At 38.8% G+C, this 27,833-nt stretch overlaps 1 protein-coding gene across 1 annotated transcript in view; it reads right to left on the bottom strand.

Moving 5' to 3' along the window:
* rno (rhinoceros) overlaps positions 1-27,833 on the bottom strand; it is a 306,578-nt gene that overhangs the window by 164,639 nt on the left and 114,106 nt on the right. The window contains exon 5 of the mRNA XM_067146977.2: positions 10,183-10,385. Coding sequence (XP_067003078.2) covers positions 10,183-10,385 — 203 coding nt within the window. The remainder of the gene's footprint in view (positions 1-10,182; positions 10,386-27,833) is intronic.

Below are 27,833 nucleotides of genomic sequence, written 5' to 3'. Positions count from 1 at the left end.
AAGAATTTGAGTCGCTGATTTTTTAATACTTTTTACTCCATACGTTTCCTTGTTGCAGGTTTGCTTCTCGGATGAGTCGACAGTAGAAATTATGCAAGATCGTCAGCAGCATGCGTGGAGACGACGTGGAGAGCAGTTGATGTCCGAGTGCGTGAAGGAAACTGTTAAATACCCCGGTAAAATTATGGTAAGGAGTGTGATATCTGTCCATGGCACTGGGCCATTGTATTTTGTTGAGGGTACTATGAGGAAGGAACAATGCAAACATGTCCTGGATACTTGCCTAGTTCCTCAAATAAATGAGTGGTATCCAGAAAATGATGGAATTTTCATGCAGGATGGGGCACTCTGCCATACTTCAAAATTTGTCATGAATCATCTGCAGCAGGTAGGAATCAAAGTGTTGGACTGGCCAGGGAACAGCCCAGACCTGAACCCCATTGAAGGGATATGGAATATTATGAAAAATAAGGTCAGTAGTCCCATGTGCACTAATATTCCTGAATTAAAACAGCGTCTGCAACGAGTATGGCAACATGATGCGGCTATTACTGAAATGGTGGCACGGAGTATTGAAAGCATGCCAAGGCGTGTTATGGCTGTTATTAAAGCTAAAGGTGGTACTACCAAGTACTGACTGTCTCAAATGATGTGAAAATAAGTGCATTAGTTATAAACTTATGAAACATGGTAAAAGCATTGTAAATATATTGTACAAATTGAAATAAAGTTATAAAATATAAGAATTTTTGGAAATTCCTAATTCGTTGTCCACTGACTGTATATGTCATCACCTTTTTCCTTCCTTGTTATCTCATTGTTTTCTGAGCAATGGGTTTTCTGTTCTATTGTTTCCTTTTTTGTGTGGGGCATTTATTATTATGCAACGTGATCAATATTTCAATTGTATTATAATTGTATTATATCTCAACATTTCCTTGAATAAAATCTGGATCTGTTTGTGATCAGATCTGGTCAGAATTTCGAGCAAGACATTGAAACTCCCATATGTGACTGAAATAAAAATGTTTCACTATACCTTCAATGTTGACAGTATATGTTGAATGCCCAATCTCCTGGGAAGGTGTATTTATCTTGGAGGGTACTGTTATTGTATTCACAAAAACGCACACACGAGATGCTGTCAATTGTGTACACTGTTTTATTTACAAATTTTATACACATTAATAGTTGCACATCAAATGAACCACAATCTTGAACTCAATCGACTGCCACATCAGCATGACAACCAACTACGGAACACCTGACAAGATCATATGTGGTACCAACACAACATAACCACTTCAACGGCAAAATCACAACATGAGTTCACATACTTAACTAATGACTTTCACTAACAACTCGACTAAACCACCCCAGACTGTCCTTTATATACTTCGCCCGGCCAGGCTTCCAGAAAAGTATGACACAACATGCTCTCTCCTATCTTACCGAGTCTCCAATAACCTATATAAAAACGAACAGAACATTCTGTAAAAACTTGAGTGATATCAGGACAAAGGTGTGTTGTTCTAGACTCTTACCCTGCGTTGCACAACATTACATCAGATTTATACATCATATTTACAGGTAATAATAAATTATATACTATTAATTACGTGTTCTTAATAAAGTCGTATTAATAAACATACAGTAGAAGTATCGTGACATAACCTCACATGTTCTGTTACACAAGACAGATCATACAACACACCAATAATAAATGATACGATCACGATTTACACCAAATAAAGTCCTTACTGACAACCTGTCACACATAACTACGTAGATAATAATACATGTAAACAACTTCATAAATGAAAATACCAGTGTATATAGCCACACCTCACAAGTAATAGTAGGAGTAGTAATAATCAACAATAATATTACCACCTACTAATCGAGTTTAAGGTTTTCACTACTTACCCATGGGTTTCGAGAATTGTTTCCAAGTTATACTAGTCCATTACACACTTCCATCAATATTACCCCTATAACTTGAAACTTGAAAAAATTTCAACAGTCTATCACACTCGTCGACTTTGCCTTGGTTGTAGATTATATCTTCTCTCTTCCTCACTTTGCTGGATGTGCTCTACTCCTCTTGACCGGATCGTGCCGTGTCAGGGGTCGGTGTCGCCTCGCCGCCAGCCTCCTCCTCGGTGGTAGTCTATGTGTTCTCCTCATGACCAGATTGTGCCATGTCAATAGTAGCCTCTCCTCCAGGTCGACTTGTGGAAGTACCAGGCTTACTTTGTATGTGCAGCGGTTGGGTGACCCCCCCCGCAATTCTGATGCGTGGACCTTGACAGGAGGTTTGGTCTTAAGTGAGTAGACACCATGGCTCAGCTGCTTATCAACCTTGACGGGACCAACCCAGTTAGTGTGAGACCTACGTTAAACCATCCAATTTTATTACTGACGGAGTGGTTACGTCGCAGTACTTCTTGGCCTGGTAGGATGATCTGGGTCTCTTCGACATCTTGAGCCTTGGCCTGGGTAAGGGATCTCTTCTTGGCCAATGCTTGCTTTTCCTTGACCTGCTGCTACTTATGCTGACACTCTGCTAGGAAAACAGCTGAATCATCTTGACCAGAAGTGGGTAGTGGACGAATCTCTCAATCCCCAGTGCTATATTGCTGTCAACCAAGGAATAGCTCTGCTGGGGAATAGCCGGTGACAGGGTTGATGCGTCATCGCAGGGCAAAGAGTGACTGCGGTATCTGGCGGTCCCAAAGTCTATATTCCTTGTCTAATAAGTAGACCTGTAGCATCCTTTTTAGCTCCTGGTTCCGTCGTTCCGTCGGACTGGCTGTCGGGTTGTCGACAGAGGTGGTCCAGTGTTCCACACAACATTCAATCATCATTTGCTGCCACTTCTTCGACGTGAATGACTGCCGTTGTCTGATAGAATGTGCCGTGGATATCCCTAGCGGCTGAATACCTCATCCTGTAGAAGACAGGTGATGCTTCCCGTCGTGGCTTCTGGTATCAGAAAGGCCTCAATCCATCTTATGAAGAGGTCGGTGATTACTGATGATGATGCTTGTTGGTTAAAGGGGCCTAACATCTAAGGTCATCCGGCCCCACGGTGATTACTAGGAGTCCTGTTTTTCTCATGGTGTTCCACGCTAAAGACCCATCAAGTCCAGGGCTATGACCTCCCAAGGGCGTTGTGGCCATCTTCCTCACTGACTGGAATCTGCCTTCCTGTTGATCGCCTTGGTGTAGGCACAGATGTAGCACCCTTTCAAATAGTCAAGGATGTCTTTCCGCACTTTGTCCCAGAAGAATCTTCGTCAGATAGACTGTGTGTCTCTTCACCTCCTGGATGTCCGGCTTCAGTGCTGTCGTTGAACTTCTCGAGGATGTCCGTCATGTGCTATATAGGAATCTCTACTACTGCAGGCATGTCAGAGAGGTGAAATCTGTACATTAAGAGTCCTCCTTCAACCCGGAAGTTCTTGTATAAATCTCGAATTCCCTCGGGACGAGTTGACTATCGGTGTTCTGTCTCCTAATCCACTGTCTCATGGTCCTACAGAGCTTGTCTTGTTCTTGCCATTGCTTCATAACTCCCAGATCAAGTTCCTTCTTGATGATCGTAAGAACAAGTTTCAACGGGTTCGCTCTGGTGTTTTTGTGGAAACTCCCTCTCGACAATGGTGCTCCTAAGCTTCAGGTTCTATTGCCGGGTGCCTAGATAAACTGTCTGCTCCTATGTTCGTCGATCCTGGAACGTGACACACAACAAGATCAAATTCTGCGATTAACAGAGCCCACATCGCATTAGTTTAGATTCTGAGCCAGAGACCGAGTTCAACCACTTGAGAGCTATGTTATCGGTGTACAGCTGGAACTTCCTTCCCTCCAAGTAGCCTCTGAATTTGCCCATGGCCCTCACCACAGCTAAGGCTTCCTTCTCGGCAGTGCAGTAGCGTTGTTCGGTGGGAGATAGGTTTCTGCTGGCATACTCGATGATGTACCTTCTGCTGTCACTCGTCTCCTGGAATAACACTGCTCCTAAGCCAGAGTCGCTGGCATCCGTCTACAGCCACATCTTCTGTTGAAGGTCGGGATGGGCTAGACCGGGAGCGTTGCACATAGCAGCCTTAATGCCTTGGAATGCCGCCTCTTCCTTGCTGGTCCATCGGAACGGGCGGCTGTTAAGGAGTAGATGGTGAGTGGTATCACCTTCTCTTCGAAGTGTGGCATGAAGCTGCTCTACCATCCGCACAAGCCAAAGAACTGACGTACTTGTCACCTGGTCCATGGGCGTTCAGCTTCTTCGAAAGCTCGATTCATCGCCGGTTGCCTTTCTAAACCTTCAGAAGTTAGGAAATGGCAAAGATATTCTACGCGGGACTGGGCGAAGTGACACTTCTCCAGTTGGCAAGTCAGTCCACATGAATATTGAGTTGTTCCAGCACTTTGTTCAGATTTACAAGGTCTTCTTGAAAGTTCTTGCTGTAGATTAACATGTCACCAAGATACACTTGGCCGACATCTCCAATATATCCTGACAATAGCTTATCCATGAGTTGTATGAAGGTTGCAGGAGTATTCTTCAGTCTAAAAGGCATTACTGTAAACTGGTACATTCCTCTCGGTGTCATGAAGGCGGTCAGTGGCCTAGAACTTTCCTCAACTCCACTTGCCAGTATCCGGAGTTCAGATCCAGTGTGCTGAAAATCCTAGATCCACTTACTTGTTTCAATGAGTGTTTGAGGTCAGGCATAGGGTAGGCATCACTAACAGCCTTCTCGTTCAACTTGTGGAAGTCCACACACAGTCGATACTCCCCATTCTTCTCCGGTAGGAAGATAGGTGAAGCACAACAGGATGTAGAGGGTTTGATGAGACCTTACCCTTCCATCTGTTGAATCATTTGAACGACGAAGTTGGGGTTATCCGGGTTGATTGGATATGGGCGTTGCCTGATGGGTGAGGAAGTGCTGCACTCAATGGTGAGCGTCACAGTGGTAGTCCATCCTATTTTATTGGTGATGACTTCTGGAAAGTACTTTAAAGCGTGTCTAAGCTCCTCTTCTTCACTTGGTTGAAGATGCGTTAACTGGATGTATCCCAGGTCTATGTCGACTTCCACATCACTGCGAGTACAGGAATTTCCATCATGCCAGGCGACCCTCAGACGCCTGCTATTCCCAAAAAGACTTCATGAGGTGCATAGTCTAGGACCACCTTGTATTCTACCAAAAAGTCATGACCTAATATAATGTCAGGTACTAAGTTCTGAATCACTGCAATGTTAACTACAATGGGCAGGTCCATACATTTAGCGGTTAGGTTAGTCTGTCCTTGGATGGAATAGGTTACCCCGTCCGCTGCTCCCACTACCATTCTGAGATGGTGAGACTTCATAGGCGGTAGTAATCTGGCAACAGTCCCATTTACAAATGAGTGGCTTATTTGGCTGAAGATGATAGCTGGGTGAGGTTGGTCTGTTCTGCTCACAATCAGACCAATCCCTTTCCTACTTGTCCAGAGCTGCTTGTCTCTGGGTCATGAGGCAGTTTCCTGTTCCTGGTCCCAGCCCCCACTCCCGACGCCAAGGTTGGGCATTTGTTTTTCAGGTGTCTCGTTCTTACTCAATGATAGCATTTCCTAACCTAGCTGGTCTGTTCCATGGCTTTACTCTTGTGTTCTTCTTCCAACTGGGCAATGATTCTACGCAGATCATCAAAGGACCTCAGTTGGGATACTTTCACTAGGGGTCTAATCTTGTCGGGGAGTAGCTCTACGATGCCTGGTAAGATCTCATTCTCGTTTCCTTCAGGTTGCAGCCGCTTGAAGAGCTGGGTTATTCTGGAGGACGAACACGCTAGCTCTCTTGCCGGTAGGTTGTGCATCAGTCAATAGCTTCCTTTTCACAGAGCTCTTCACCCCTTCAGAATTAAACCTAGCAAGGAATTCCCTCTTGAAGTCAGTCCAGTTTAAGTTCAATCCCTTCAAGTTATTGCACCAACTAGCAACTTGCCCCCTTAACTGCGATGTGATGAATTGAACGAAGATGTCCTCCAGTAGATTAGTCCTTCCTACTAGACTGACCGATCCCTCGATGAAGCTAGTCGGGTTCTCTTCCAGTCTCTCGTGGAAATCTGGAAGGCTCTCTTTAATCACCTTCGGGACTATTGCCGGTTAGGTTTGAGGGGGTTGAAAGTGTGGTGATAGGTCCTGTTTGAGTTAATCTAGCTTCTACCACGAGAAGGATGGTCTCTCTCATATTCTGAACATCTCACTTGATGGTCAGATCCAGTTTTCTAACGTCCTTCAATAGCAGAAATGCAGCTCCCAAAATTTCCCTCAACAACAGAGATACGGCTTCCAAAATTTCCCTTGACAGCAGAAATTCTTCCCTCAACCTGTTGTCTCCTCCTTGAGGTCTGAGATGTCCCCTTACAGCTGGCTTACCCTACTATCGATCTGCTCAACCTGCCCTAGTTTTGACCTGATGTCCGGTATCTGCTGCGTTAAATTGGTTGCTGACGTCACTGTCACTAATTTGGGAATTGATCTGCGAAAATTTATCACCTATGGTTTAAATTTTTTATTCTAGGCACTGTTCTACTTTGTAAACCTGCGTGTACACTTGAGATATTTGTCCAGTTAAAACTGTATTAGCTTGAGAAATCTTGTCACCTAACTTCGAAATTTGTTTGGAAAGTTTGAACTTACGTGGAAAGAAAATGTCATTCTACAGTACGTTTAAAATAGCCTACTTACTGTATGTATGTATTACATGCTACTTTTAATATACAGTAGAAGTCCGCTATAGCGAGTACGGCATATAACGAGAACCCCGATATAACGACAATTTTTGTCGGTCCCTTCAACATTCCTATATTAATGTATTATCCTTCGGTTACAGTGAGACCCTATCACTGGTCATTACGAGTGATTTTTTCCGTTACCGATATTTATGCACTCCAGCGATTATCTTGCAAGCGATCGATCTCCTTCGGAATCGTTTCCTCACTATGTCCACTAGCGAGTTCTCCTGTCGACATTCGAAGGCGATGTCGGAGTCGATTAGTAATACCCATCAACTGCTGCTCCATAAAGAAAATTCAAAATAAAAGAGAACTTTTTGCGTAATAAATGCGTAAATAACGTGCCCGATAACAGCTGTTAACTCGTTAAAAATAAAGGATGAGGAAACGATTGCTTAATTTTAATGCTATATACTGCAATAAGGATGGAATACACCTCAATAAAAGGCAGCATGCTTCATTGATTTCAGAGGTTAGTTTTTATTTTCTTGCGTCTGTTTAATTTCAGAAAGGCTATTATCATATAAATTTATAGCGAGAAGGGTATTTTCTACTGGCACTAGAAAAACGTAAGTATTCACAATAAATATAGTACGGTTAAGTTAAGTTAGGTCACACTGTTTGAATACGAACACTGAAATGTTTGCCACAAAATGTGATCAATCACCTTCGGTACGGTATAGTTTTCTTGCTATGTACATTTGCGAGCTCTCCCGTCGACATTCGAAGGCGATATTGGAGTTGATTAGTAATACGAGTCAACTGCTGTTTTCTAAAGGAAATTTGAAATGAAAGAGGATAACTTGTTTTCATAATAAATGCGTAAATAACGTGGCCGATTGCAGTTGTTAACTCGTTCAAAATAAAGGCTCAAGTAAATGGTTTCTTAATTTTAATGTTATATACTGAAATTAAGTAAGTATATGATACACCTCTAGATATGGCAGAGTACATCACTGATTTCAGAGGATAGTTAAATTTCGGAATGGCTATTCTCATGTAAATTTTAGTGAGGAGGTTATCATTTCTCTACATGCATTTGAAATACGTTTTCATGATACATATATGGTTAGGTTAGGCGATACCGTTTGAAGAAGAAAACTGAAATGTTTGCCGCAGAAGCCTCTGGAGTGATACCGTATTTCTCCGAATCCAAGACGACAATTTTTTTCCTCAGAATATCATGTGAAACATCAAGGGTCGTCTTGCATTCGCGGTCTTGGCAACTACCGTAGTAACCACGGTGCTACATTTCCAACCCCCCGCGTGCACACAAAACTCGTTAACAGTAAACGACCATCTCTTTATTATAGGTACATCGCTAGCCCGCGGAGACCGGTTGTTCAGTGCCTATGTGTAACGTCGCTGGATCTCGGGAAATAGTGAAGAGACAATTACGTAATATTAGCCTCTCTACACAATCATTTCTCAAATCTGCAGAATGGCATAAAAAATGCGAGCCTTCGAATTCTTAGAAAGGCCATGGCTACTCAGTAGCAGAGTTATAGCGCGTCCACTCTACCTGACGCTTAGTAAAATTAAGTTTTATAGATACCAGGAATATTTTCGTGATGGATCATCATACTGTAAATATACGTGGAACAGATATTGCCGGCAAATATTCAACGGGTGCTTGTCGATATTATGATAATTATAAGTTAATGGTTATTAAACACTCGGAAATGTAGAATAATCGTGCAGCCGAAAGAAAATACGGCATAGGCCTAATTAAAGCCAATATTCGGCGTTAGCGTGAAGACAAGGACAGCTTAAAAATGCGTACTACACAAAAATGCATTCAGTGGTCTGCAACATGGACACTTTAAAGACATCGCAGATGAAATTATGAGGTATGTGCACAAAAAACGCAAGGGCAGAATTGTCATACCGCAGCGCAATAAAATCGTTCGTTGACCTTCAACATTCACGATTAGGCCTATACATCGCTAGCCGCTGAAGTTGGCTGAAGCCGGCAAGTGAGACGTGCGTGTAGCGGCAGCCAGTTATATTTGACGCTGAGTGAAAGTAACAGTTTTATTGTAAGCAAGAATATTTTCCTAATGGATCGTCGTATTGTAGAGATGCATGAAATAGGTATTGCCGGCAAATTTTCAACGGGTTCTCTTCGATATTATGATGCCAATTATAAGTTAATGATTATTAAACCCGCTGAATTAGAGTATAATTGTGCAGCCGAAAAATAATACGCCATAACTAAAGCCAATATTCAGCATCTAAAAATAGTCTAAAATGTGTACAGTGATTTTACAAAGCACTTTTAAGACTGATAATTTTTCAGAATGAAATTAAACATACACTTTCACGTAATATCAGATTTCGAAAAATAACAAACAAGTAAGCCGTAGAGTGGATATAATCGCGAAAATGCAAGTTTTGTGCAAGCTGACTGTAGTTTCATACTGATTTCAATGTATATGGGGGTTTTCCCGACTTTAACAAAAAATCGGATATAACGGCAATCCATTATAACGAGTAAATTTTTCACTGTTATGAACTCTCGCTATAACGGACTTCTACTGTATTTAGGTTCAACTGTAGCTGACCACCCAGTTTCAAAATTTCGTAATCTTCGTTCACCAGCCACCCGTACTAACGGCCTTTTTTTCCCCACAGTAGATCATTTATAATATGCATTTTCCATTCGCATGTAGTTGATTTAGTTCTTCTATCTCCCCAAACAAATAAATAAATATATAAATGATAATAAATCTCCATATTTTTCATTTTGGATTGCGTGTGTCCCGGAGAAAAATCTATGAGCACATCTCGTTTTTGATTCTCACTACTATATCCAAAGGGATTCAATATCTTTTGGCATTATTCCACTTGTACACTCATATGCATCAATACTGTTTTCTGTACGCACTTCTCCCATAAACGTTTCAAAATCTGTTTCTATCTTTCCAGTGGGCACATTCCTGAAACAAACTTCCTATTCTATTCTTGAATGAACTGTCAGAATCACAAGTGACAATTCTCATGATTGGTCCATATTGAAGCTGACTATAAGCAAATTATCACAAAAAAAAAAAAAAATTATTCTATTATCGCCACCTGTTCAATACAAGCCACATGCTCCGTGGGTGAAATCTACATAATACTATATACTCATGTTTCGCTCCTTGTTAAAAGGCGTCATCAGCTTGTAGGTAACCTTAAGGTCAAATGTCTGAAATAGAGTCAATTATTTTTGTGATAATTTGCTTACTGTCAGAATCACCCGTGTAATTTACTTCCTATATGTATTCCTATATATACTTCCTCAAAATCCTACTGAACTACTACCTGTTCTCGCACAGTTCACCTATCAATGAAAGGCATCAAACAATGACATAATTACTGGTTGAAAAGTATTGCATATACTACTCACAACTTGAACTCGTGACCTCTTCCCACTGAGCTGGTCTGATTCACTGTAACTGATGGCTGTGGCAAGGAGTCTGGATTGACTGGCACCTGCACTCCTCGTTCCCATTCCTGCTTCCATTGGTCAGTAATGACCCAGTATTCATCAGGTGATAACGGTTCTGAGTCTGGCAGTTTCATGGCACTGATTAAGTCTTTGCGGAACAACTGAAACAAAGAATAATAAAATACTTTGACTAATAATCAAACCTGAATACAATGATATGGACACGTCCAAGATCTTAACACAAAATCAACATAGTCACCGCACCACTTCAATGTAAACAAGACTGTGATAAATACACATTCTGAGTATATTCTTGAATTGCTAACAAGGGAACAGTACAAAGTTATATTTCAACATTTTCTTTTGTATTTTTAAGCTGAAACAAGTTTAAAGGATCTAATTTTTAGTTAGTCCATTTTAAGGCGGTATTCACAACTGTAGGCAGGCATATGTGGTGGGGGGACAGTCTAGAACGGAATGTGAGGAGAAAGTGAGGCAAGACAGCTGTTGGCTGTGAGCACTACCAACACAGGGCACACACCAACATTACTATCCCATTTTGACCTACAGTATATAGGTTTAAAAATTCTTCTCCTACTTTAATTAAATAATACTTCATAAAATAAAGGGGGAAACTTAAATTGGCTGATGCAGGATGCAGAGCTGGACATGGAGATCAGTAAAAGGATTCAACAGGGAAAAGCATTCTACCAGAGTGTGAGAAACCAGGTGTGGAGGAAGGAAGTACCAATGAAGTGTAAAGAGGTGGTGTATAAAATGTAATACTGCCCAATAATCCAGGCCAGTGAAATGAATTTTTTAAGATGTATGATAGCAAAGACAAGAAAGGACAGAGTAAGAAATGAGGACATCAGGAAGGATATCGGATTGGAAAAGATTTAAAACAGAATGGAGAGGGATAAGACACTGCTACAAAATGGAACTACTGCTCTTCTTTGACGAGCTGTTTAGGAAGTCTAATTTGAGGGCTTAATTTTTTTAAATGTTCTTTGTTCTGAAAGGCCAGGGAGGTCTAACATGCAAGTAAATATAGTATTTCTCACACTACAAGTAATATTTTTGAACCACATAGCTGCTTTCATTTGTCAGGAATTACATGTCCCAGCAACACAGCTTTACATCAGAGATTGCTAAGATACTCCACAAATACAAGACAAAAGCTACTTTAGCAAGGCGTTCTGGAGAAACATGTTAGTCCATTGGGACTCGCATAAAGAAACACAAAAGGAATTTGTTTAAATCTGCCAGACATAATGGCAAATGGCATGGGCCTATCTTTTGGACACAATGTAATTTTCCTATATGTTCACATTCATACCCACAAAAAGTATAAAATCAATGTACAATAACATACCACATGAGGCAATGAAAATACAAGAAACTTCTGATTATCTGGGTGCAGATTATACATACATGGTTCGATGATTTAAAAAAAATAATAAATACCAAAGCCTGAAGTACTGCATTCTGTTCTAATTAGAATGAATGCTTTTTGTTTAGAATGCATTATCGTGCAAGTGATTCATGTTTTACTACTATAAGCACCATTCCCACCATTGGTCGTACCTGAAATATTTTCTGTTGTTTCTCATTTTATCTTCAGGTGAATGTCGTGACTCTAACCTCGTAACACATCTGCGGCCAATTTATTGTCTGTATCTCGGCAAAACCATTTCCTAGGAGCTAAAGGTAGATAATTTCCATCGCCCTTAAAGCCAATAATAAAAGGAAAAGATTCCAGTTTTCTTTTTGAACAGTTTCTTTCAGAATTATTGCTCTGTGTTGATACGAAGTGAAAGCATACTGAATAATACGTGAATTAGGGTCCCCAGCAAATCAGGAGTGCAAAATTAAGTGGAGTGTATATATTAATTAGAACATGATCTTGTGTAAGTACATTTACTGTCATTACTAAAACAAAAAAAACCCACACACACAAACACATTGCCTAGAGTAACTGAAAATTAAGTCCGCCATAGAGTGCTGTAGAGCGTTGGATGGAGTCGGCTGTGACTGAACATACCGGCCACTTCTAAGTATGATGTAACAGAACCATGAATGACAGCAAATAAATCACTGCACTATAATTCAAATGTCTGTTCGAGAAAGAAAAAAATCTATAGATGATTACATTGAATGTTTAACACTGAAATAGGCAAGACTGAAAATGCTACGGAACATTAAATTAAACTGCACCCTGTTGCTTCTGGAAAAGGGCACTATTTCACAATGTGCCATTTAAACAGTCCCTTGGCTTTGCAGATGGTTGCCACATGAACCAATCTGTCACCATGACGAACTTGTTCGATCACTGCGACGTTCCAATGCAGGGGAGCGGGTGTAGGTTGTCTTCCTTGAGAATGACAAGTGCGCTAGCCGACACACTTGAGGAAGAACTGGACCATTTAGCCTGCTGCTGCAGGTGGTGAAAATACTCGGTGGACCACCTGGACCAAAATATCTGAAGTTGTAGCTGCAGAATCTCCCATTCAGACAAGCTAAGCTTTACATACTTAGATCTGGCTGAAGTAAAGATGATGATGATGATGATGATGATGATGATGATTATTATTATTATTATTATTATTATTATTATTATTATTATTATTATTATCATGAATGTTGTTTTAAAGGGGCCTAACATCTAGGTCATCGGCCCCTGGCTGAGGTAAACTGGATATAGCTGTGCCAATTAAAAAAGGGCCAGGAGTAAGAACTTCAAGATCATTAGGATCGAATGAGAGAGGGATGAGGGATCTGGAGTTCAAGTTTCTATTGGAGAAGTAGTTAATTCCTCAAAGGAAGGACATAACGTACCCATAACACATCTGTGATGATGCTTAAAAGATTTGACAGCTGCATCCCAAAGGCCTCCAAAGTGTGGCGCTCTTGGAGGGATGAATCTCCACTCGATGTCTTCATTGTTGGACAGGTTCTGGACTTCATTTCTCGTTCCTTCTGAGTCGAGATATTCTTGAAGTTCCTTCTCGGCTCCCACGAAGTTAGTGCCATGATCAATGTAAATCGTCTGACAACGTCCACTATGTGACACAGATCAATTCAATGTTGCCATGAAAATTTGTGTCGTCGGGCTCCTACTTGCTTTACATCACACCGATGCAGATAGGTCTTATGGCAACGATGGGATAGGAAAGTGCTAGGAGTAGGAAGGAAGCAGGCGTGGCCTTAAATTAGGTACAGCCCCAGCATTTGACTGGTGTGAAAATGGGAAACCACGGAAAACCATCTTCAGAGCTGCCAACAGTGGGGTTCGAATTCATAACTTCTTGTAAATTTTACTATTTCTACTACATAATTGTATAATTTTAATGTTGTGGTGAAGTATAAGAGAGGGCTGCTGTATGTCATGATTCACAGGAGGTATGATTTGAACATTGTCTTTTTTCTTTTCTTTTTACAATTTTGCTTGGCATCGCACTGACACAGGTAAGTCTTTTGGCGATGATGGTACAGGAAAGGACAAGGAGTGAGAAGGAAGTAGCCGTGGCCATAATTAACATACAGCTCCAGCATTTGCCAGGTGTGAAAATGGGAAAACACGGAAAACCACCTTCAAGACTGCCGACAGTGGGGTTCAAACCCACTATCTCCCAAACGCAAGCTCACAGGTGCGTGACCCTAACTGCACAGCCAACTTGCTCGATCATCGTCTGTTCTGCCCTTAAAGGAAATGCACTGCCCCAGACTAGAGTGGTAGAAGAAGTTGGATTTTTAGGGCCCTATTTTGTACTTGTAGTTTAACATTCCCATTACTGCAGACAACACATCCAAAGTAGCTACAGATTTTCACATATTCAATTCTCCCTCTTTGAAGTGTGGGGTTACACTGATGGATATTGAACTCATTTTCACTGCCACGGTACCTCATAGTTAAGTTATATTCTCTAAACTTTCTGCTCCAAGAAGCCAACTCCCCCCCTCCCCCCTTTTCTCTCTCCCCATCGCAGATGGCAACACCATGAGCAACAACAAATACATTCAAATGTTCAAATGTTATGGCAGTTCAAATTTTTTTTTTTTTTTTTTACTTACCAATACATTAGTATGATTATTTCAGTTTAGAGGTTTTCTTAAATTTTGCTAGTGTTTACTGTGTTCGCTATTTTTTTCCTAAAACATAATTACAGTACATATATTTTTATTGTCCCTCTGCTACGTGCGCCAGTGTCGGCTTTTCTTTCACTGAATGGACCAAGTCTGAACGAATCTGAAATACTCAAATATTTAGGTCTTAGACAGTGAACATGACTTCATATATCATAGTCGAAAGTGATTCCGATTATTTCAGAATTGATGACTGCACTTCCGTAGATAACATTAGGGTGGCGTGCACCATCTTGGAGTGTATTATTGCAGATGTAGCATCTTTTAGAGAATTCCTTACTACAGAAACAAATAATACTAGTAGAGTTGTTTACTTCAGATGTAACATCAAAGAGCTACAATATGATTTATACTTTTAGTTATTACAGTGGAACCTTGATATCTCGAATCAGCTTCGGAGCTAAATTTTATTTTGAGTAATTGAAATTTCAAGGTATAGAGAATACCATCTCCAAGCATGTGTAGCAAATAATTGAATCATGTGATCTATGGAATAATCTGAATACAGCATTTTTAACAACATTTAAAAATATACAAATAAACTCTCATATTTTACGGCATCACTTTAATTATAACCCTTATTATAGTAAGTTTATAGAAGACAGAATGCAGTACATCTAGTACAGTTAACACCTTTGGAAAAAATCTGTTAGTTTCTTCTGTTTTTCACGGTTAATCTACTTTTTTCCCCCACATACTTTTCAACATCATTTATTGCTGTGAAAAATTTACATTTGACTAACTTTGTATGTAGGACCAAAGAATAGCTACTGCACTTAATGCCTGGTCTGCTGACGGTACAGAAGAAGGCAGCTTCAACTATTCTTGTTGGGAATCTTCTTCTTCTTGCTCGCCAGCAGCATTGACAGTATCTGTAGTAGGCTTGGCCATGATAACGTCAGAGTCCACTGTACTATTCCATTGTTCTCGAAGCATTTCCGCAGCATCGATTTACTCGTGATTTCCCGTAATGGAGTTAGATACAACACATAAATTCTTGATGTCAAAGAAAACAGCATCGCGGAAATAAGGAAACAGTTACAATCATGATGGCAGTGCACATGTCAAGAAAAAGTTCAAAACTGATGCGCCTAACACTGAAGAAAAATACACAAAAGAATGCATACGGCTAGTTAATGGATGCAAATCCTATGTCTGTCTGTCTGTCTGTCTGTCTGTCTGTCTGTTAGGTCATCAGCCCAGAGGCTGGTTGGATCCTCAAATAGCACCACCAAAGGCTATGCAGTTATAGGGAAACTGCAAAAACAAATGGCAGAGCCCAAATGAGGCGTACTAGGCAAAATGAGGAGTGAGGTAGTTTGCCATTGCTTTCCTCACTGGACCAGAAGGTGCCACTGCAGCACGACTGATCCTATGAGCAACACCTTTCATACACTCAGACATTAGTTGTGCTCCAAATGTCATTACTCAGCACCAGCAGCTTCCGTAAGAAGAAATATTAGCGATATAATATTAAGACATATAAAGGACAGAAGAAAAGAAGTTACTCTAAGCCTTTATACGTTTAAAATACGCATTATATATCAACATAAATAATATAGTTGCGTCAAATACGCAAGAAATAAGAAGGATTAAGTAAGCCATACACAGAGAAGAAGGCACTGAACAAGCCTTGGCTTGGAAAATGAGAAAACAATTTTAACGCAACAGCTACAAATATTGCCAACGGCCATAGCTGTGTTGAAACACCGGATCCCGTGAGATCTCTGAAGTTAAGCAACACTGGGCGTGGTCAAGATTTGGATGGGTTGCCACGGGCTGTTTGTGGGGGGGGGGTAAGGGAATGGAGGAGCGGAAAGGAACTGGCCACACTACCGTACGTAAACTCCGGCTCAGGCACACCTCTGCGGAGGTTCGGAACTGCTTTTGGGCAGAATAAACCCTTATCTTACCTACAAATATTAATCCAACTAGCAATTAATAGCCATTAGAAGAAGATAAGACTACAGTACACATCTTGGGAATCTGTCTCATATTTAAAGAAAAGCCAATATTAAACCTGACTACAGACAACATATTAATGTTAGCAGTCTTAGTATTTGTCATAATGTCCCAGATGATGTCATATATGTACTTGATTCCATTTAATGCACAAGACAAGCTCAAGATGATTTTCTAAGAAGCAGAAGGATGACTGTTCGGGGCCATGCCAATCGAGATGACCGAAGGAGAGAGTGATGTTCCCGTTAACGACTCTATGGAGCCTGATCGCAGCCGACAGAGGACCAAAACCAATGTTCCCAACTGCTTAAAGGAAAGAAGTTAAGTTTCATATCACATTAACATAACAGCTAGGTAACATGTAATGTAGAGTTCCATCTTGTTGAGTAGGGAATAGGTCGACTGAATCTTCGAAATAAACCAATGTAGGTTAAGTTATCGCAAGAGATTTGATAATATGCGAATGTTGTGATGGAGTTAAGTACTCATCAGAAGAAACTAGACAATCCAAACGATAGCGAAAGTGACTTAAGTAGATATCAGCGTTATTTCAATAATGTTATAGATCATATCAGAATTTGCCATGATATGAAGGCAATGATTAGGAATAGAATATGTGACAAGAATTAAGGCTACCCTCATTTATTGGACATATGTATTTGTGTGTGGGGAGTTTATCTACCATAATCACCCATTGTTTGAATTGCCATTAATTTATGTGACTGATCTATGCCTATTTAAATATGTAATCTGCTACTGCTGCGTCGGTAGCTTCGATTTTTTTCATTCGCTCAATAAGCTAGTTGATTTGCACGTGTGCTTCTTGCTGGCTGCAAGCTAGTCAGTTGGTAACCAAGCGCCATCATGGAAGCTATTACTAGCGGTGTCCCGTGGAAGATGCGATTGAGATTTGGTGGAATACAATGTGATACTCCAGGCTGATAGCCATGTGAACTAGGGCGTTTGCCTTAGTTGTAGTGTAATTTGTGTTTAAATGTATTTCCTAGGTACCGTTCTTTAGTATTAGTGTGACCGGAATAACTGAGTGAGTGCACTTCATTGCAAAATGACCTAACAACGTAAGCTATCGGATTATATTAAATTGGACACCCAAGGATGTAAGTACAAGTATCTTCTTAATTGTTTTGAAACTGTTCTACTGCCGATTATTTGGAGAAGAATAATAATGTGGGAAGTTTCGGGAACGCTGTCAGAATTGTTTTAAGTCAACTTTGCAACCGTAATTGAAATTACGCCTACCTTTAATGAACATGTCGGCCACCGTTTATTCATTAAATTAAACTGGGATTTCTTCTGTATCGGACATTTTAATGATATAATTTGAATCTTCAAGCTATTAAAATGTAACAAAATTTTTATAAAATTCTATATCCAAATTATAATTAATTATGGAGTAATTCTAGTACTCGGTATATGCGTGGATGAGAGGCAAATTATTCCATTCATTTCATTTAATCGAGATTATCGTTGTGATATCTTTGTTTCTGAATGTTATTGTGATTATTATTATTAATTTTGGTTGGTGAATTTCCTTCTACTTTTCCTGGTTCATAGTTGTCGTATCTATTGCACTGTTATCTATGTATTGGATGATGCTGTGTGCTAGTATAATTTTTGTAATGGGATAATTCTTTAACTCCTTAATGGGATGGTTATTTCCTGTCTTATTCGCACATTGCCCTTTTCCAGGGCCTCCTAAAATTTAAATTTACTAACTGGCATTTTTGTCCTCTTATCAACATTTTGTTGGACGTGATGACAAATTCAAATACTATATTATATTATTATTGTAATATCGTGCTTGTAGGGAACTGAAATTTGTTTCTCCCATTGATTAAAGATACTTACGTTGACGCTCCTCAGACTATTCACGTCAGTGTCTTCTTTTTTTCTTTCATTATTGCGTGTCATTTATCTTATCTCCCTGTACTCTAATTTTGTGTGGGCCTTGCCTGTTGTTTTATGGTTGATGTTGGCTTGGCTTGGCAAACTGTAGGCTTCATCGTGTACATGATTGTTCAGTTAACTGTGGAATTTTAATTCTGTTTCCCTTCGCAATTTGTAACTAATTTAGGAGATATTTTAATTTGGTTTCCTGCAATTCTCTTGTCTGTTCATTTAATTATTTATGCATGGAATATTGGATTTGCTTGCGTTGCTTTTAAAACTGTGTGTGTTACCGTGTTTCTGGGATGATTGAAGTGTTTACGTAGAGGGACTGGAAACAAATTTCAGTTTAGTGAGATTAATTGTAGTATACCTACCTACAAAAAACTGGCCAGTGGTGTAATTAATTTTTAACGCACGGATCCGTTTTAACATTTGTGATTTATTGATTCTGATGCGAGCTGCAGACTGCTTATTTCTCGGTACTGTAAGAGTTACTTTAGTTTGTAATCTGACTGTGTTTTCACAATTTTAATTATTTTAAAAATAGAAATGTGTTTCTTATTTGCATGAATGTTCTTTTTTGTATAAGTTCTTCGACTTGCTTATTTTATTACATTGTAAGAATTATTTTACATTGTTATCTGAGTGAACACTCATAATTTTAATTACTGTATTTTAAAAATAGATTTTTAATGCATAATTTAAATAATGTATTTTATCATTAAATTATTCGTTCTTAATTTTGTTTATTTTTCAATACATTGCAGAAAGTTATAAATCTTAATTCAAGTATCATTCATAAATAATTCTTTTCCGAATTTTTAAGTAAAATTTGATTTACTGAATTTTAATTTCGCTTTCATTTAGTAGTTAGCGATATTGACCTGGCAACCTCTCAAGTAGTAAGTTAAGATCCTGCCCTCTTATCCTTTATGTTCTGGCCCTCCACGTCGGAAAATTTAATGCTGCTGCCCCCAATGGTAAATATTTTGTGTCTTGTGCTCATTTTGTCATTTCATATGTGTTTATTGTTGTGTATGTCCTTGGGCGTTGCAGAATACAGTAATATTTTAAAAGAAATGTAGGATATGTCTGTAATATGTGAAGGTTATGTCGTCACACGTAATTGATAGGAAGTTAGATATGGATATAAAAACAATATGAAGACATGTTACTGTTGTAACTGAAGTTCATGATCCGAGGATGCATTTAAATGAGAAAGGAGTTACTTATATGTTGATAGGACATATTTGAGATGAATATGTGATATAATTCGAAGAGATATGAAATGGAGAGAAAGAGAGAGTTATGAAACTATGATATAAGAGAATAATAACGAAGAAACTGAATGAATATGTTGCTACGATGATTTCGTGAAAGAATATGAAATATTTTGAGGTCATGAAGAATATTGGCGTAAACTCAGATCAAACGTATTTTTTGGGAGCAATAGCTGCATGCCGTTGATGGAGATTTCACATCACATATTAAAGATAGCTTAACGTGACACTTATATGGTGACATCGCAGGAATGAATCATCGAAATGAATCCTGTTCGGGTCAATCAGTCACTTAATTCCTTATATTCAACCTGATAATCCTACAATAGAGTATTGTATTCTAAAATATGTGCTATGATTAGACACCTATTTGTGTTGAAAATTTTTGCCCAATTTTGTCATTTTAAACAGTTATTTCGGTATATTTTTAGCTACTTTTATTTTATTTCATCAATAATTTTGCTAAATTTGATTTCCACTTTCCAGCTATAAAAAGTAAACCAATAACTTAGTTGATAGCATATTTGCAGTATAACAACGTTGTATTTTTGCATAAGTATATAAATACACGAGTTACACTTTTGCTTAAAACACATACAGTATTACACATTATATCAAAGCATGGAAGTTTGAAAAAATTGTATCAGCTGTCATCCTAACAAGTATGACCTAGCCTAAGTATGTAAATTGCATATCAGTCTGAAGAAGACAGAGATACCGTGAGTTCTATATTACTGGGAGTCAGAGCTGTTCTCCTGTCAAACATTACATTACAGTACGTTGAGAAGGCCCTCTCACTATCAACATTACTGACTGGGATCCATAAAGCCTTCACTGCAGCTTCCACAAAATGCTCATATTCTGGTTTCAGGGAAAGAAGAATGGCTATCACATCAATATCTCTACCCGCTCTACATGAACAAGTAACTAGAACCCTAAACACAGTGTATGGTTCAAGGTATTCTGACGTTGAAAGTTCTCGTAAGACGAGAATTTGCTTTACTAGATGAGAATTCATCATTTTCTAAATCCCCTTCCATATGCTTTTTGGATCAAACAGTTTACGGAGAGAAGAAATGATAAACTTTCCTGTGTCTAACTCTATTCATTGGTTCAGCTTTTTCAGGCTTGCTCTACCTACAGATTGAAACAAAGATGTTAACTGCATCTGCATTTGTTTTGGTAGTTTGGAAAGTTTATCCGAGGTTGTCTAAAAAAAAAATTTTTTTTTGCATCCTCTAGTAATTTAAAGCCCTTTGAAAGGTCACTAAGCTTAGACTTAAGTATATGAATTAACGGCATGTTGGAACTCTCTAATGTGAGCAGCAAGTTACAACATTTTGAGCAGTGCTTAACAAGAAAAATAGCTAGGTTATGAATTTTTGTTACTTCATTTGGGGTCAAGGCTTTTAAATAGTTCACAGCAACACTCTCGTCTTCAATAGTTTCAACAAAGTCTACCAGATCATTAAGATATTCTCCAAGGTACTCAACACTTTTAAACCATGAGTTCCACCGGGTGATCACAGGAATAGGGAAGAGTTTAGCACTAGTAGGTTCGTCTTCATATTTCTGCTCCAGGAATTGAATGTATTCATGCTTTCTCTTTCGTGTATTAAGGAAGATGTGTTTTGCCTGTACAACACATTGGTCAAAGCAAGTTACACGGCCTACACACTGCCCACCAAATTCAGTTTATGAGCCCAGCACTGCGTGTGTACCAACCCTTCTGAAATTAGAACCCTAACTGCGTTTATACACTTGCCCATGTAACGTGCTGAATCTGAAGTTATAGAAACTACATTCTGGGACCGAATTTCAAGTTTGTGAATTACACTCATAATTGCTTGTGAACATTCTGTAGCATTAGCATTTGCAACAACTTTCACTCCCCCTACAAATAACGTCTGAACTGTACTATCGCCACAACTAAACACTTTTATCAGAACCATAAATACACATTGCCCTTTTTTATCAGTCTTTTCATCACAAAGAATTGAAATTCTCTCATCTTCCACAGCTTCTTTTAATCTTTCCTCCTCCTCTTTGATGATTCGAGGTACAGAACCTTCCCTCAGTCTTCCCGCTGTGGGCAAGGAAATACAGTAGAGACAATACACGATTTAGCCTGCGCACATAATATTATTGCAAAGTTTTAACTCTCATACTGATTAACATAGACGAAGATAAGACGGAAAACATTTGCAAATTGATAACGTTTTCATCCATACTAGGTGACACCTTTATAATTTAAGAAAAATGTTATTTTAACATACATCATTCATGTACATATAGTAATGTTAAGTTTTAATTATTATATCAGTTAATGTAGACGATTATTTAAACTAGAACATTTGTAATGACAATGTTTTTACCCATATCATGTGACATTCTTATTGTGATGTTTTAATTGTATATTATGATCGTCAGCTGAAGATGACCTTCACAAGGTCGAAACCGGTCCTATAGAACAATAATATATAAATATATGTATTGATTAGGTGGAAGCTTCAATACTTCATAATTGTGAATATAATCAATACGGAAAAGAAACTTATAGATTATGATGTCTTTGATGTCTTTATCGTATTTCACTCGTTTTGCCACTGAACTAGTGTCTGTGAGACTAGCTTGTCTTCTGATGTCTGTCGTTGTTAGCACCTTTTCCTTGTTCTTCCTATGTGAAACTCTGTTATTAATATGTTTAAGGAATGTGTCCTTTCTACGCAACTCAATTCGCACACTGCAGTATTTGCACATCAGTATCTTACTAGTTTTGTCAAACACGCAAAATCCTTTCAATGCAAATTATTTTTCTCAATCAAAAACTGCCACAACCATTATAATAAACTGAGCACAAAATAGGAAATTAAAAGCTCCGATCAGCACCAATTTTCAACAGGTAAGAGGAAATACACCGTCATGTTACACGTAATTATGGATAAGATAAATTTTCTGCTTTACAGGACAATAATTTAGCGATAATCGATATACTATACCTTAGCTTTCGATATATATTGAAAGGGCATAAAGTCGATTGTGGCATCAATTATTGGATTTTATTGCCACAACTCGCCTCGAATCTGATTGCAATTCCAAATAATTTTGTAAATTATTTCACGAGTTTGCTCAAAAGTAAATATTTTGTGTTTTTGAGCCAAATTTGTAAAATTCCGCAAAAATTTTGCGATTTTGTGCTTTGCGAAAAACAGGTGCTTCTAGCTATGATAGATGTTGATAGTTACGATTAAACATTCGTACGTCTTTCCAGTTATTTATATTGGATAAAAGTCACTTGCAATCCTTGACAATGGTATTCCCTAATGTCTAGTTAAATCGTAGAAGATTGTAGATTGAATTTCCATTGCAGTTATGAATTTCTGTGGTTATTTTTGATACATATTTGTCTTGATTTGAAGATTAAGTTAATGTTGAATGCAACAGTAGTTAATTTAGTAACTTAAACGAATAGTAGCCAACGTTTGCTACAAAGAAATATGAGCTTCTGTTAAGCACATTTTTATGAAATGAAGATGATGATGAAAAACTAACTACCTCGAATAACTTGCAAACTTAAGAAACTGTGAAAGGATACAGATCAAATACTTAAGAAGGTGTACCTTAAAGAGTAATTCTTTGATTTTGACTGAATTTCCCACGATTATCTGCAAATAATTTACATTTTATTTTTATTGATGAGATGTAATATATTAGTTCATTTCTATAAAATATTGTATATAACGAATGGTGAATATGACATTGGTATATGAATATTTAATACCTCAAATTCAAAATACCAAAGCAATTTCATAATTTATACTATTTATTTCACATTTTAAATTTTTTTATTTCATATTTTTGATAAATGAATGTATTTAAGACATGTTGATGTATTATTTGAAGCTGCAAGCAATGATAGAATTTAGAATTAAGGAATAGCTTATCATTTACATCAAATTTTCAAGTGATGCGTTATCTGTAGACATTCATATGCGATTATGAGAAGTTGGAGGAATATTTCGATTGTGTCACTGCATCTTCTGGAACTCACGTTAAAAATACAACCTACAACTTTACCCTGGGAGGAGAGTTAACCAGAGTTTTGTTATGCATGTCGCACCACATTTATGTAAGTCTTAAAATCAGCTCCGCAACTAACAAGCTGCTGATACTCCACCCATTCTTCAAGAATAGGAGCAACTTCCTCCTCTTCATGTTCTGAAACTCCTGAGTCATCTTTCAAAAATCGTGCTTTGCGGAAGCAGTTTGTTTTCTGCTTCACATCAGCCCACGACTTACCCAGCATTCTTATTGGCTGTAGTAGTTTAATGTCCGTTAATGTCTCCTCAAATTAAATTCCTCTCAGAATTCTCTGAACAGCCCTCTTCCTACGGAAATGATTCTAGTTTTTAATCACCCCTTAGTCCATGGGCTGTAGTTTGGATGTAAAGTTCACAAGCTGCTTTACATCTCACTGACACAGATAGGTCTTATGGCGACGATGGGACAGGAATGGGCGCGGAGCGGGAAGGAAGCAGCCGTGGCCTTAATTAAGGTACAGCCCCACCATTCGCCTGGTGTGAAAACAGAAAACCACGGAAAACCATCTTCAGGGCTGCCGAGAGTGGGGTTCGAACCCACTATCTCCCGAATACTGGATACTGGCCGCACTTAAGTGATCACAGCTATCGAGTTCGGTCACACTGCTTTTAACTCCTGAACGAACGCCTTGGGATGAGCAGGGCAGTTGTCTACAAAAAGGAGGAATTTCCTCCCTTCGCATTCAAACTGCTTGTCAATACTACGCATCCAATATTGGTGAATGGGGATTGTCATCCACGACTTCCTGGGTTGCTTTCGTACGTGACTGATAATGAATTCACACCCGAGAAACAAGAAGGCTTTGCCGATTTTTCGATCACTGCAACCTCTTCTTTACTTGTTAACTGTGCCTCACAAACCACACATGGTATACTGCATAGTTGATGTACAAAATTCGAGTTATAGAGCGTTCCAACCTTAAATTGCATCTCTTTCCTTCTCCCATGTTTTGCGGGTAGCGCTGTCCTACTCTAATGCAGCAGGTTTGCCGAATATCCGTAAATTAGAATGTTATCGGTTAAAATGGGTGAATATCGTGTTATGTACAGAATTTTAAGGCGCATATGATGCCGTTAACAAAAAAAATGTAAAAAAATTAATTAGTGTGAAAATGGTAATATAATGGAAAGTTACGCGAAATGCAAAATCTTCATTGCATAGAACTTATCATGTCATTACTCGTATTTTATATTCATGATTTTCCTAATTTTTTCACTGCTGGTAAAGAAACATTTCAGCTCGATGTAGAAAGGTTTATTTTTAAATTTAAGTGATAACAAAATGCAGTATATGCGTTTATTTTCAGTCATGTTCATGGATTTTTATGTGCAGACACGAAAAAGTCAGTCGCTGGCCAGCGTCTTTCCTATTGAATTTGCATGGGGGGGTCAAAGCGAGGCAAATGGACTTCAGATATGGAAGTTATTTTTAAAACAATTCCGAAGTTTTTATCTTGCTTAGTTCTTAATTTGTGACAGGAAGAATGTCTTCTTGAATTTTGGTTTTGCGCCTGACTCGGCTGGCTGGCTGTCTGGCTGAAGTACGGGTAGTGATCACCCAAACATGCGCTTTTAACATTTCCAGACAGTCGCATGCAGTGCAGTGCTCATTTTGTCAGTAGTGTGTATAATAGTGATTAAATACATATTAGTGACATAAGTACAATTCTTGAGGGCAAGTGTATTTCATTTGTGTGGTTCGGGAGTTCGTGCTCATGCATGGGGATCTTAGTTAGAAGAAAAAGTGCAGAAGGATCATGGCGTGGTTAAAGCGAATCAAACGGTCTTCGGATAGGAAGTTATTTTTAAATCATACCTCAAGTCCTTACCTCGTTATCTCTTAATTTATGACAGGGAGAACGTCTCGTTTGTTTACGTTTCACGAGTGACTCAGATGGCTGGCCAGTAATGATCTCCCAAACATTGAGCATTTAAATATACTGACAGCTGTGTGCAGTGGTGTTCATTTAATCAGTATTATAAGATTAAGTAAAGATCAGTGATAAATGTATAGTTCTTGAGGACAAGTGGATTGTGTTTGTTGTGTTTGTGTAGTCTGTTAAGTTGTGAGTTCGTGCTTGTGCTCATGCGGGGGGTTCTTAGTTCGAAGAAAAAGTGCAGAAGGATGTACAATGGATCGTCAAATTAAAAAGAAACGTTCCGTAGGTAAACTCAGGGGAAAGGAACGCAATATTATAATGAGTGCCTTGGATTATTTCTTAAAGACTATGAATGCGACTAGTGCACAGTCAGTGAAACAGCTAAAGCTACAGGATGATCCGAAAGAACAATCTATGCTATAAGGAAGGAACACACACATGGTCCTTTGTGAACTCCCGCAAAAAAAAAAAAAAGAGAAGAACGGCAGAAAAATGCAAGGAAAATTAAATATGATGAAATTGTGCAAAGTGGAGTTCGTCGGATGGTTCACTCTCTTTTATTTGCTAACATACCACCAACACTGAACGTGATTTTGAGTCGGGTAAATGGAGAAGATTCTTTGCCACGATTTTCCAAAACTACGTTGTATCGCTTCTTACATGATATAGGCTTCTGCTATTTAAGACGGGGTAATAAAGCGGCTTTCATTGAAACCGATGAAATTATTAACTAGAGGCACAGATATCTCAGGGAGATAACACGTTTTGAGGGCACAAAATAAAGCTATAATTTACATAGATGAATCGTGGGTAAATATTGGGCAGACAGTGACAAAAGAATGGAAGGATACGACAGTGAAAAGAGCACGGCAGGCCGCCATTGAAAGGGTGAGTACGGGACTTAGGCCACCGAAAAGCTGAGGACCGCGATTCACCTTAGTCCACGCGGGTAATGAACGTGGTTTTGTTCCAAATGCTGAACTAACATTTTTATGCCATAAAAACACGGCGGACGCCTACGAGGAAATGACTGGTGAAATTTACGAGAAGTGTTTTTCGTAACAACTGTTGCCGAACACTCCCGAAGGTGCCGTGATCGTGCTGGATAATGCCGCTTATCATTCCCGTAAGTTGGAACCTTTGCCGGTGACTTCTTGGCGAAAAGATGACATCGTACAGTGGTTACGTAAAAAGCAAATATCTTTTGAGGACGGGATGCTCAAGCGAGAATTGTTGCACATCGCTTCTCAGCATAGGGCTCTGTATGATAAGCAGAGAATAGATGAAATGGCAAAAGCGGCAGGTGGGCAGGTTCTACGTCTCCCGCCTTATCACTGCGAGTTAAACCCTATTGAGATGGTGTGGTCCCAGGTGAAAAACTACATCCGGTATAATAACATATCATTCAAGAAAAATGATATGGAAAATTTAATAACCGCTGCATATAAGAACATTACAGTGGACAATTGGGCAAATTACGTGAACAAAGTAAAGAAAAATGAAGGAGATTTGTAGAAAGCAGACGAATTACAGGACGATGTTGACGATGAACAGTTTTTAATAAGACTTTCTTCATCTTCTGGATCATCCTCAAGTTCATCTCCTGAACCCAGTTCATCCAAAGCGGGAACATCAGGCCCTGCAGTAATGATAGAAGGTGTACGTCCATTATCTGAGAGCAACGACAGTGATTAAGGTATGTTGTATTTATTTTACCATGCTACAAATATCAATTTATGAATGAATGAACTTAAAATTACAAAATTACAAACGAAAAATGTGGAACTGTGACACACTGTTTGAGTCACACTCAAGCATTATCTTCACGAGTCGATTTCGCAACAGCGCGCTCCATTTACGCTGTACTGCAATTTAAGGTTGGAACGCTCTATAGAGAGAATTTTTTGCTACAAGGGAGGAAACGTTTGCTTTTGAGAAATCAAGAAATTCGTGTAACCGAATTTCGACTACTAGAGAAATTTAAAAAAAGAAATAAATACATGTGAAGAATAGGACAAACGGCCAGGAAATTGTAGCTACTTCGAGATAATACCAATAGAGTTGGTCCGTTATTGGACATTATGAATTTTCCAACTAACTCATTCCTGGTTCCCAGCGTTTTGCCCCAGTGTGCTAAGTTGGGCTCATCAGTTGGTAAATTGCATACCTATCGAGACGCATTGCTAGTGCATACTGTGCAGGCCACTGCGTAAGCTACATTGAGTCGCCGGCAGTGCCAATGCACGTGTCACATTTTCAAAAATTGATGCCTGCCTAGCCATCAGATGATATAGATGTTGAAGAGAAGGATAATTCTTTAAATTTCATGG

Source organism: Anabrus simplex, chromosome 5, assembly GCF_040414725.1.
Source record: "Anabrus simplex isolate iqAnaSimp1 chromosome 5, ASM4041472v1, whole genome shotgun sequence".
Classification (NCBI taxonomy): domain Eukaryota; kingdom Metazoa; phylum Arthropoda; class Insecta; order Orthoptera; family Tettigoniidae; genus Anabrus; species Anabrus simplex.
Note: the sequence above shows the minus strand (reverse complement) of the source record. Positions and strands in the feature narration are given on the sequence as shown.